Consider the following 13,641-nt stretch of genomic DNA (forward strand, 5'->3'; position numbering starts at 1 on the left):
TCAACCGCTGTTTAAAATCAATTTTTATGCCATTTTTCTCGTAAAAAAAGCGATAATATTCCGACCGGGAAAGCGTGTATACGTACAAAGAGAGAGAAAATAAAAACATCTCGTGCCCTCGTGCACGAGCCTGAGTCTCAGAGTACTCTGACTGGCCACTATCCAAACGCGATAATGTGTTTCAGCCTGGGGCTGCCTCGATATCATTCAGCTTTTTCCCGGGCTCTGAGAGCCTATGGGAGCCGTAGGAAGTGTCACGTTACAGCAAAGATCCTCAGTCTTCAATAAAAAGAGCCAAGATGAACAACAACTTGTCAGACAGGCCACTTCCTGTTCAGAATCTTCTCAGGTTTTTGCCTGCCATATGAGTTCTGTTATACTCACAGACACCATTCAAACAGTTTTAGAAACTTTAGGGTGTTTTCTATCCAAAGGCAATAATTATAGTTACTGGTTACTGGGCAGGAGTAGTAACCAGATTAAATCGGGTAAATTTTTTATACGGCCGTGTCAATACTGCCCCCTAGCCCTAACAGGTTAAACAGGTCAACATTCACAAGGCCGCAGGGCCGGACGGATTACCAGGACGTGTACTGTGAGCATGTGCTGACCAACTAGCAAGTGTCTTCACTGACATTGTCAATCTCTCCCTGTCCGAGTCTGTAATACCAACATGTTTTAAGCAGACCACCATAGTGCCTACGCCCAAGAACACTAAGGTATCCTTCCTAAATGACTACCGACCTGTAGCACTCACGTCTGTAGCCATGAAGTGCTTTGAAAGGCTGGTCATGGCTCACATCAACACCATTATCCCAGAAACCTTACCCCTGCTCCAATTTGCATACCACCCCAACAGATTCACAGATGACGCAATGTCTATTGCACTCCACACTGCCCTTTCCCACCTGGACAAAAGCAACACCTATGTGAGAATGCTATTCATTGACTACAGCTCAGCGTAGTAGCTAAGGACCCTGGGACTAAACACCTCCCTCTGCAACTGGATCCTGGACTTCCTGACGGGCCGCCCCCAGGTGGTAAGGGTGGGTAACCACATCCGCCACGCTGATCCTCAACACAGGGACTAAACCCTCAGGGGTGCGTGCTCAGTCCCCTCCTGCACTCCCTGTTCACTCATGACTGCATGGCCAGGCACGACACCAACACCATTAAATTTGCGAATGACACAACAGTGGTGATGTGTCACCGACAACGATTAGACAGCCTATAGGGAGGTGGTCAGAGTCCTGGCTGTGTGGTGCCAGGACAACAACCTCTCCCTAAACGTGATCAAGACAAAGGAGATGATTGTGGACTACAGGAAAAAGAGGACCGAGCACGCCCCCCCCCATTCTCATCGACGGGGCTGCAGTGGAGCAGGTTGAGAGCTTCAAATTCCTTGGTTTCCACATCACCAACAAACTTACATGGTCCAAGCACACCAAGGCAGTCGTGAAGAGGGCATGACAAAACCTATTCCCCCTCAGAAGACTGAAAAGATTTGGCATGGGTCCTCAGATCCTCAAAAGGTGCTACAGCTGCTCCATCGAGAGCATCCTGACTGGTTGCATCACTGCCTGGTATGGCAACTGCTCGGCCTCTGACCGCTAGGCACAACAGATTAGTGCGTATGGCCCAGTCCGTCACTGGGGCCAAGCTTCCTGCCATCCAGGACCTCTACCAGGCGATGTCAGAGGAAGACTCCAGTCACCCCACTCCAGTCATAGACTGTTCTCTCTGCTACCGCACGGCAAGTGGTAACGGAGCACTAAGTCTAGGTCCAAGAGGCTTCTAAACAGCTTCTACCCCCAAGCCATAAGACTCCTGAACATCTAATCAAATGGCTACCCAGACTATTTGCATTGCCCCTTCTCCCCCTCTTTTACACCACTGCTACTCTCTGTTATCATCTATGCATAGTCACTTTAATAACTCTACCTACATGTGTATATACTACCTCAACTAACCGGTGCCCCCGCACATTGACTCTGTACCAGTACCCCCCTGTATATAGTTTCGCTATTGTTATTTTACTGCTGCTCTTAATTACTTGTTACTTTTATTTCTTATTCTTATCTGAACTTTTTGAAACTGCATTGTTGGTTAGGAGCTCATAAGTAAGCATTTCACTGTAACCCATTTTATTCGGTGCATGTGACTAATACAATTTGATTTGACTTTAAACAGGTCTACCGCTTCTTAGACTTGCTTTCAATGAAAATAACAGATCTATAACTAAACATTTTTTCCAGGTCGCCCAAATAGTTACATATTGCAGCTTTAAGTGCTAAATAAATGAAAAGTTCTACAAATGATCTTACTTCATTGTCAGGTTGGTTCAGTATAAAACAGTAAAAAAGGAGAAAGCCCATTTAAAAACCACTTCACTCAAAACATATTTAAAACTTTTATTATGCAGTCCACAAGAGATTAGGAAGTTGGAGAATTGGCCCGTGCTTTTCCACCCATACCAATAGGCTACTTAATTGAGACCATACAAGTCGGCGCACTTCATATCACTCACCCAATATGGATAGGAACTTGAAACAGGAAGGATGAGTGTGTGAATATTGCGACAGAAGTGCTTTTAATTCAATAGATTATTTCAAAAACAATCTGCAGCATTGAACCATATTTAATCCCGACATTGTCTTGGCCACCTGCTCCTGCCCGCAGCATTAAATATGCAGACTGCGCCACAATGACCTCTATGGAGCTCTCTACTGTACAACAGATGTAGTACAAAGCCTGAATCATTACAGGTTAACTTCACATTGCATTTGGGACTTTTGTATTTCAACCACAACACAAGCTGTTCTGCAGCAGTGACACTGTTCCGTAGGTGGTTCCGTACCACCCTCTAGCCTAGAGAGCTCTGTAGGCTCCTTTAGACAGAATGAGCTGATTTGCTCTGTCTCATTGCAGCACACCCTGCCTGCCCCTTTATCGTCTGACCCCCACAACTCTACCTTTAGGGTTGACTGCTGAAAGTGTCTGTTTCTTCTACAACTGTGGTCACCAACCGGTCGATCATGATTGACTGGTCGATCTCCAAGGTATTTCTAGTCGATCACCAAACATTTCTGTAAAAAACCCAACGATCAAGCCTTGCGTTCCTGTATTTTTTTGCACTGTTGGTGGTAGGTGCACTTGATTCAGCAGCCATAGCGCCGGTATGGCAGTTTTCCCACTTTGAACCATTTCATGTGTCTGAAGGTAGAACTCTGCCTCCCTGACTCAATGAATACAGTCATGAGCTCATGTTTAAGTTATTCAGCACTATCAACACTGCACATTTTATGGCTTATAAAAAGGTGTTGAACATTCTCCCTACTTACAAACGCAACAACCAGCACTGAAGCTGCAATGAATGAGTATAGCCAAGTGTTCCGATAAGCTAGCTGCTTGTCTTAAAAAAAAAAGTAAAAACATTTATATTGAGAAATATTTAATCTTCTCTGGTTATAGGAGTAACAACATGAATTGGTATATGAGGCAGAAATAATGCAGTGGGACTTGAGTTTTGCCATCAGCTGGAAGACTGTCCCCTTTTCTCAGTGGAAAGATGGTGAGTCGGGTGATAGGCAGCCTCAACGCTGCTCTCTCCCCTCAGACTGACCATCAGCTGCAGGCCAGATCCAGTAAAAAAGTACAGAAGCAAATTATTATGCTCACTTAGCTGTGGCTCACAAGTAGTACAAAATATGATCTATTACCGTGGTCTGAGAACAACATTGGCAGAGCAATTCAAGCATAGGCAATATACAGTGATAATGTATTGGGCCTACGGCACTAACCTCTTTGCTACAGAACTGTTGTAATTGTTTAATGTTAAAAAAGAAATAGCATTTTTTTACTCTGATCTTGACTCAGAAAAGGTTGGTGACCACTGCTCTTCAAAGATGGGACAAAACCACAGAGAGGTGCTCTCATTGTCTGTGCTTGTGAAGTGCTGAACAGTAGCTGAGGTCTGTCTTTTGTGTCATAAGTGGTGATAAGCAGTATTGGTTTCCTCTACTAACCCACAGGGAGATAAAGTTTTGTTGAAAACCTGCTTACGCTAGCTGTTGTACAAAGAGATGTAATTGCTCTCTTGATGAGCCTACATCAAGCTTTTCCAGCCGCGAACTATGATCGATAATGTCAAAAGCCGCACTGAAGTCTAACAAGACAGCCCCCACAATCTTTTATCAGCAATTTCTCTCAGCCAATCATCAGTCATTTGTGTAAGTGCTGTGCTTGTTGAATGTCCTTCCCTATAAGCATGCAGAAAGTTGGTCAATTTGTTTACTGTAAAATAGCATTGTATCTGGTCAAACACCATTTTTTTCTAAAAGTTTACAAAGGGTTGGTAACAGGCAGATTGATCGGCTATTTGATCCAGTAAAGGGGGCTTTACTATTCTTAGGTAGCATAATGACTTTTGCCTGCCTCCAGGCCTGGGGGCAAACACTTTCTAGTAGGCTTAAATTGAAAATGTGGCGGTATCGTCCACTATTATCCTCAGTAATTTTCCATCCAAGTTGTGACAAGACAGAAGCCACTCTTCAGTAAAAGGCACACTTGGAGTGTGCCAAATGGCACCTAAAGACTCTCAGACCATGAGAGACAAGATTTTCTGGTCTGATGAAATCAATATTGAACTCTTTGGCCTGAATGCCAAGCATCACGTCTGGAGAAAATCTGGCACCATCCCTACGGTGTGCTGTGGGTATGTTTTTTTAGTGGCATGGACTGAGAGACTAGTCAGGATCGAGGGGAAAGATGAACGGAGCAAAGTACAGAGAGATCCTTGATAACCTGTTCCAGAGCACTCGGGACCACAGACTGGGGCCAAGGTTCACCTTCCAACAGAACAACGATCCTAAGCACATAGCCATGACAACGCAGGAGTGGACACGACTCTGAATGTCCTTGAGTGCCCCAGCCAGAGCCCGGACTTGAACCCGATCAAACATCTCTGGAGAGACCGGAAAATAGCTGTGCAGCAATGCTCCCCATCCAACCTGACAGTGCTTGAGAGGATCTGAAGAGAAGAATGGGAGAACTCTCCAAATACAGGTGTGCCAAGCTTATAGTGTCATACCCAAGAAGACTCGAGACTGTAATCGCTGCCAAATGTGCTTCAACATAGTACTGAGTAAAGGGTCTGAATACTTATGTAAATGTGAAAATAAGGTTAAATGTATAAATTAGCAAAATGTCTAAACCTGTTTTTACTTTGTCGTTATGGGGTATTGTGTAGATTGAAGGAAGAAAATAATAAAATAAATACATCTTAGAATAAGGCTGTAACCTAACAAAGTGGAAAAAGTCAAGGGGTCTGAATACTTTCCGAAAGCACTGTGCATTTTTTAAATATTTTATTATGTCGCCCCTTGTGTGCACATTCGGTATGACTGTATATCCTGGTATGGTACAGAAACGTTCTGAAAATATGAATACTACCCAACTGTAATTGCAACACAATAGTAGTACATTTTCAACACATTTTGATATGTGAATTTCCAGTAGGATAGGCCTAGACAACTACACTGGATTCTCTGATGTTGACCAGAATGATAGTCATGTCAGACACTTCTCGCAAACACTATCATTAATGCGACGATGGCTATTCATCAAATGATTACATACCAAATTCAATTATTACGCGATTAAATTAATCATAACAATTAAGTACCGTAATTTCCGGACTATTGAGCGCACCTGAATATAAGCCGCACCCACTGAATTAAAAAAAATATATATATTTTGAACATAAATAAGCCGCACATGTCTATAAGCCGCAGGTGCCTACCGGTACATTGAAACAAATTAACTTTACACAGGCTTTAACGAAACACGGCTTGTAACAAAAAATAAAAAATTTGCAGTAAGCTTTAGTTGTCTTTTTGCACTGAGTCAATTCCTCACGCTGCTGTTTCCAACGTCTTATCATCGACTCATTAAGACCAAGCTCCCGTGCAGCAGCTCTATTTCCTTTTCCAACAGCCAGATCAATCGCCTTCAACTTGAAAGCTGCATCATATGCATTTCTCCGTGTCTTTGCCATGAGGGTGACAAAATGACTACCATAATCAGAATGATGGGAAGTTTGAGAGCGCTCGATTTAATCTAAACAGTAAACAAAAAAGTTGTTTGACCTTAACCCGTTCGGCAATTTCATTGGTCTAATGAAAGCTTCATGCCGCCAAAAAACTGAGCACGTCACAGAAGGTGGTTTTTTTTGGAAGAAAAAAAATTGAAAGCGGGAAAAATCCATATTACCCGCGTCATTGTTTAAGCCGCGAGGTTCAAAGTGTGGGAAAAAAGTTGCGGCTTATAGTCCGGAAATTACGGTAGTAATCTGTGGCACCATAGGAAATGTATTTAACGAGTTTCCGTTTCTCAAATTAACTCAAGAATAGCTCTATACTATCCGTCATCCATCAATCATTTGCTCCTATTTCCGTCTCATTCTGAACGTCGTAATATTCTATAAATCTACACAAACCCTGGTCTACTTGACTCAGCGATACACAAATTGGCTTAGTTAATTTATTTACTAAATAATCACAGAATTACATAAACACACACACAGGATATATTATACATTTGATTACTTACATAATGCAATGAGAAGTCCCTGGTGGACTTTCCCGATATGACGGCTAGTTACACAATGAAAGGGGTGGGGTAAGAAAGAGCGGGAGGAGAGGCAAAGGAATTCAACTATCGTGCATAATACGCTCATTGTGGATATTTAGCACCCTAACAATCGCTCATTCGGATTTAGAAATGCAATGTACATATTTACGCTTATGTCTTTGTCTCTCTTTGTTGAACTCGCCAGGCCTATTTTATGGGGAGTCAGTCGACAAAGTCTTTGGTTGTCCACCAGAGGTCACCATGTCGTTTGTAGTCGTAACTTCTTGGCTTCGGAGTGTCTGTTAGAACCGGTCCTCCAAAGGTGTACCACGCGGTGTTCAGAGATGCTTGTTAGAATAGATCCTTTAGAGGTGAAAGGATATTGTTCCTTGTCTCTCGTCTTCGGTCAAGTTTCCTAGACTATTTTACATATACAGCTGCTGACTGAATGTGTAGTCTAGTTTTCACCTCCACTTGTCGAGAGTTTGAGGGTCTTACCATTTTCTGGTCTAGTAGTTTTAAATCATTTTACATGCCAGTAGCAACCTGGCATGTTTTGGTCTAACCATTCCGTAGTTTTAAACCATTTTACACGCCAGTAGCAACCCGGAATGTTTGAGTCTAACCATTCATGATGTTCGGCTCAACACCGTCCGCCTGCTTGGTCTGTAGAGATATAACCATTTGTAAAGTATTCAGCTCGGGCTGCACGTATACTGGTCTAAATGGTTGATTATTCAGGGTACAGCTAGAACCACTACACACCGGTAACCCGTCACACCGGCAACCCGTCATTTTATGGTCTCTATTTAAATGGCAACCATTTCAACGTGTATCCACCGCTCCACATTTTCTGGTCTCATGTAAATTTCATTAGAGTCCTTTTTATAAGCACTCTGGAAAAAGGGGCGTTCCATCCTTGTTCATGCTCGTGTGGTTACTGTCTGGCTAAAATCCCATTTCATCTTCACACACAGTTTCATATTTAATCATAAGTTTTACAACATTTAGATGTAACTCTGACATACATTGTGATAGCTTGTAAAGTTACAATGTTTTCGTTATAACGTCTTTAATGATATCACAAATGATATGACATAATCATTGTTTGGATCCCCACCGACCATTTCCCACATTCTTTATGTTAGGAATATTGTTTCATTATCCATTTTTGGATGTTGAAGTTCTTTGGGCAAGAACCTCTGTATACCACTCGCATTCCATTATTGGATACTGAGAGGCAGAGGGAGAAAGTTAGAAACCATTTGCGACTGGTCGTTAAGTCATTATACCGACCCGGGGGGGGGCTGCTGCTGCTATCTTTGATCCTCACCCAGGAGGGAAAGTCATGACAGTCTTGTCACATTTCCATAGAAGCGCTGAAACCCCTCACAAATATTTATTTTACTTCATAGCCAGTTGAATATATGCAAGCCTTTTGCTTTTATGAGTGTGATAAGCGATGCAAAATGTGTTCTGTTCTAGGCATTTACATTCCGGCTTGGCCAGTCCCTAGATGGACACCTGCGCCTGCTTGTGTTGTCTCTGACTATGGTGCTTGTCCAGTGACCTTCCTCTGAAACACTAGATGGTGGGCATTAGATCCTATTTAAGTTTGCTATACGTCTTCACAGTAGTCAAGTCGCGCAGCATACAGCATTCTTTACTTTAGCCTCCCTGACGTTGTATAGTGCCCTACGGGAATGCATCCCAGTGTTATAGCTGATGCAAGTAGAGTACTATTGGGATGACTTAGTTCTCGTCTGGTTGTCTAACTTTGACAATCTTAAAACTACTCTATTTTTTACTTAACAATGGAATATTTATTTGCTTTCAGGTGGATGACCGGCCCAAATACTATGGGAGAGAGTAAGTTGGCTTATTTCCATTTAGAATTTATATACAAAACTAGTTGTTTATCCAGTCAGTATCAGTATTTCCAATGTTCTGTCTTCTCCCCAGGTACCATGGGATGGTATCCAGAGATGAGGCTGACCAGCTGCTGAGTGTGGCAGAGGGCAGTTACCTCATCAGGGAGAGCCAGAGGCAGCCTGGGACCTACACACTGGCCCTACGGTTAGGCACACGCACACCCTTTCTACAGATAGACTTTCCAAAAAAGTGATTCATGACTTGTTTTTGATTAGTTTTTAAACATTATATATTTTAGTTTGTTTGGAGTTTTACCTCTTTTTTTTTTTCTCCCCAATTTAAGGGAGGTTTTGGCCGGCCAAACCCTCCCTTAATCCGGAAGACGCAGGGCCAATTTTGCGACGCCTCATGGGTGTTACGGCCACCTGTGAAAGAGCCTCGAACCCGGGTCTGTAGTAATGCCTCAAGCACTGTGATGCGGTGCCTTAGACCTCTGCGCCACACAGAGGCAGTTTTTTTTACAAATTTTTACAGCTTTGTTATTTAACCTCAAGTCTAACCCATTTGGTGGGGCGGGGGTTCTACTAAGCTAACATATGGAATTGCTTTAAGATAATCATACCGTAGATCATTTAGCTATTTGATTTGGAATTTTAGGAACCCTTTAGGTACGCTATATATACAAAAGTATGTGGACACTCCATCAAATGAGTGGATTCAGCTATTTCATCCACACCTGTTGCTGACAGGTGTATAAAATTGGACACTCAGATGCAATCTCCATAGACAAACATTGGCAGTAGAATGGCCTTACTGAAGAGCTCAGTCACTTTTAACGTGGCACCGTCATAGGATGCAACCTTTCCAATGAGTCAGTTAGTCAAGTTTCTGCCTTGCTAGAGCTGCCCCGGTAAACTCTAAGTGCTGTTATTGTGAATTGGAAACGTCTAGGAGCAACAACGGCTCAGCCGCGAAGTGGTAGTGATCGGCCATGACCGGCCTGTGCAGAAGCGTGTAGCGCTTAAAAATCACCTGTCCTCGGTTGCAACACTCCCTACTGAGTTCCAAACTGCCTCTGGAAGCAACGTCCGCATAATAACTGTTCGTCGGGAGCTTCATGAAATGGTTTTCCTTGGCCGAGCAGCCGCACACAAGCCTAAGATCACCATGCGCAATGCCAAGCGTCGGCTGGAGTGCTGTGAAGTTCACCGCCATTAGACTCCGGTGCAGTTGAAATGCGTTCTATGGCGTGATGAATCACGATTCACCATCTGGCAGTCCAACAGACAAACACATAGTGCCAACTGTAAAGTTTGGTGGAGGAGGAATAATGGTCTAGGGCTGTTTTTATTTTTTCAGTCTGGGGCTTCCCTAAAACCCTTTATTTCTGTCCCATATCTCCTTTGGTCACGCTAAAGCAGATCAGCAGAGGTAATGAGTGTTTTGTAAGGATGGTAAGGATTCTCAGCTAGTTAGTTTAGTCTCCTGAGTTCTTTGTGCCGGTTAGTGTTTTTTGTTTTTCACCCAGGAGGGTGAAGCAGCTCCCTTTATTTCCCATTGGCAGATGAGATTCAAATATTCGTCTCTGGCATCTACCCAATGATGAAGAATACCTTGCATTGCTCTGGCTCATGTTGTGCACAGTGATGGGATTTACTGATTTGTTGGTTGGCTCTTTTGCGGCATGAGAGGCCTTTTTCCTGTGAGATGAGGATGTACTTTTTTTTTTTTTTGCATTCGCTATACACTTGCTGTATTGTCCAGCTCTAATAAAGGTCTCCATTATTTATAACCACTAAATGCAGGGAAGAAATTATTTGATCTAGCAGTCATTAATGGATATAAAAACCTCCTAGAGCTATTGTGAAAACTATTTCATTTTGATTTCCACTGATCTAGGGTATGAGGAAGCAGAGGCAGGCAAAGGGTATTTTATTCCTTTAGGGTCGGCTCTTCTCAGGTGTGTGTGTGTGTGTGTGTAATCATCCTAGGATTTTCCTTTTTCCACCCAGCTGTACGGCCTCCTTATTCTCCCTGGCTAAGACAGGGTGTAAAAACGCTCTCCTACCCATAGAAACTGATTGTCACTGATTATTTTAATTTGTTTCTCTTCCTCTTCTATCCTTCTATCCTGGACCCAGCTTTGGAAATCAAACCAAGAACTTCCGCCTCTACCATGATGGGAAACACTTTGTCGGGGAGAAGCGCTTTGAGTCCATCCACGACCTTGTGACAGATGGGCTGATCACACTCTACATCGAGACCAAGGCAGCAGAGTACATCGCTAAGATGACCATTAACCCAATCTATGAGCACATTGGCTACACAACACTCAACAAGGAGCCCACACTGAAGAAACACTTGCCCGTGTGCCAGGAGGTTCCCGATGGGCCTGCTCCACAGGGAGAGCGGGTTGACGAGGAGAAAGGGGTAAGGAACAATCTCAGACTGTCCTGAAAATGTCAGTATTTTGGGTCCCATTTTTGGCCTTCCCTGTGGCTCAGTTGGTAGAGCATGGTGTTTGCAACGCCAGGGTTGTGGGTTCGATTCCCACGGGGGGCCAGTACGGAGAAGAAAAAAAAAAAGAAAGAAAAGAAATGTATGAGATTAAATGAAATGTATGCATTCACTACTGTAAGTCGCTCTGGATAAGAGCCTCTGCTAAATGACAAATGTTAATGTAAATGTAATTATGCCTGGCGAAAAGCAACACTGCATTCCACAGTAAGAACCTTATACCAACGGTCAAGCATGGTGATGGTTTGTGGTTGCTTTGCTGCCTCAGGACTTGGACAACTTGCCTGAATAGAACAGAGCATAATTCATGATTTATATTGAGAATTCTACAGGTGAACGACAGACCATCAGTCTATGAACTGAAGTTGAAGCGCAGCAGGGTCATGCAGCAAGACAATGATCCAAAACACTATCAAGTCTACATGAAAATGGTTAAAAAGTAACACATTTTAAGTTTTGGAATGGCTTAGGTAAAGTCGATCTAATCCCAATTGAGATATTGTGGCAGGACTTGAAACAAGCGGTTCATGCTTGAGAACCCACAAATGTTAAAGCAGTTCTGGATGCAAGAGTGGGCCAAATTTCTTCCAAAGCGATGTGAGAGACTGATCATCAACTACAGGAAGGATTTGGTTGCAGTCAATGCAGCTATAGGTGGCACAGCCAGTTGAGTGAAAGGGGGAAATTTATACTGAGCAAAAATATAAACGCAACAATTTCAGTTTTACAGTTCATATAAAGAAATCATTACATTGAAATAAATTAATCAGGCCCAAATCTATGGATTTCACAGATGCCTGGGGGGGGGGAAGGTAGGGGTGTGGATCATAAAACCAGTCAGTATCTGGTGTGACCACCACTTGCCTCATTGCAGTGCCGCACATCTCCTTCAAATAGGAGTTGATCAGGCTGTTGATTGTGACCTGTGGAATGTTGTCCCACTCTTCTTCAATGGTGGGGGGAAGTTGCTGGATATTGGCGGGATCTGGAACGTCAATCCAGAGCATCACAAATATTCTCAATGGGTGACATGCAGGCCATGGAAGAACTGGGACATTTTTAGCTTTCAGGAATTGTGTACAGATCCTTGTGACATGGGGCCGTGCAATATTATGCTGAAACATGAGGTGATGGTGGCGGATGATTGGCACAACAATGGGTTTCAGGATCTCGTCAGAGTATTTCTGTGCATTCAAGTTACCATCGATAAAATGCAATTGCGTTCGTTGTCCGTAGCTTATGCCTGCCTATACCACAACTCCACCACCACCATGGGGCAACGTTTACATCAGTAAACCCTTCGCCCACACGACGCCCTCTGCCTGGTACAGTTGAAACCGGCATTCATCTGGCAAGAGCACACTTCTCCAGCGTGCCAGTAGCCATTGAAGGTGAGAATGTATCCCCTGAAGTCGGTTATGACGCCAAACTGCAGTCCGGTCACAGACCTTGGTGAGGACGACAAGCATGCAGAAAAACTTCCCTGAGATGATTTCTGTCAGTTTGTGCAGAAATTCTTTGGTTGTGCAAACCCACCGTTTTATCAGCTGTAACAGGTGGTTAGCTTTTTTTGGTGGGGGTATGATATTTATGCCTCCAACTTGCTCACTCTTCATTATTCACGATTTCTCAGGTAGGTGACCAATAACCCGATGGTCTCACTGACAAAGCTCCAGAGTTATTTTGTGGAGATGGGATAACCTTCCAGAAGGACAACCATCTCTGCAGCATTTCACCAATCAGGCCTTTTATGGTAGAGTGGTGAGACCAAAGCCACTCCTCAGTAAAAGGCACATGACAGCCCGCTTGGAGTTTGCCAAAAGGCAGCTAAAGGATTCTCAGACCATGAGAAACATGATTCTCTGGTCTGATGAAACCAAGATTGAACTCTTTGGCCTGAATGCCAAGTGTCACGTCTGGAGGAAACCTGGCACCATCCCTACGGTGAAGCATGGTGGTGGCAGCATCATGCTGTGGGGATGTTCTTCAGCGGCAGACACTGGGAGACTAGTCAGGGTTGAGGGAAAGATGAACGGAGCAAAGTACAGAGATCCTTGATGAAAACCTGCTCCAGAGCGCTCAGGACCTCAGACTAGGGCGAAGGTTCACCTTCCAACAGGACAACGACGCTAAGCACCCAGCCATGACAACGCATGAGTGGCTTCGGGACAAGTCTCTGAATGTCCTTGAGTGCCCCAGCCAGAGCCCGGTCTTGAACCCGATCGAAGATCTCTGGAGAGACCTGAAAATACCTATGCAGCGATGCTCCTCATCCAACCTGACCGAGCTTGAGAGGATCTGCGGAGAATAGGAGTCTACCCAAGTACAGGTGTGCTAAGCTTGTAGCGTCACACCCAAGAAGACACGAGGCTGTAATCGCTGCCAAAGGAGCTTCAACAAAGTAAAGGGTCTGAATACTTATGTAAATGTGATAGATCTATTTTTATTTTCATACATTTGCAAACATTTCAAAAAACCTGTTTTTGCTTTGTCATTATGTTGTATTGTGGGTAGATTGATGAGGGGGAAAAAAATATTGAATACATTTTATAAGGCTGTAACGCAACAAAATGTGGAAAAAGTCAAGAGGTCTGAATACTTTCAGAATGCACTGTACATAAT

General features: G+C 43.6%; 1 protein-coding gene across 3 annotated transcripts in view; it reads left to right on the plus strand.

The window, feature by feature from the left end:
* Positions 1-13,641, plus strand: part of LOC106590032 (N-chimaerin) — a 44,191-nt gene that overhangs the window by 5,043 nt on the left and 25,507 nt on the right. For all 3 annotated transcript variants that reach the window (XM_014180521.2, XM_045710718.1, XM_014180522.2), the window contains 3 exons: positions 8,468-8,499; positions 8,593-8,706; positions 10,644-10,932. In XM_014180521.2, coding sequence (XP_014035996.1) covers positions 8,468-8,499; positions 8,593-8,706; positions 10,644-10,932 — 435 coding nt within the window. The remainder of the gene's footprint in view (positions 1-8,467; positions 8,500-8,592; positions 8,707-10,643; positions 10,933-13,641) is intronic.

Source organism: Salmo salar, chromosome ssa29, assembly GCF_905237065.1.
Source record: "Salmo salar chromosome ssa29, Ssal_v3.1, whole genome shotgun sequence".
Classification (NCBI taxonomy): Eukaryota; Metazoa; Chordata; class Actinopteri; order Salmoniformes; family Salmonidae; genus Salmo; species Salmo salar.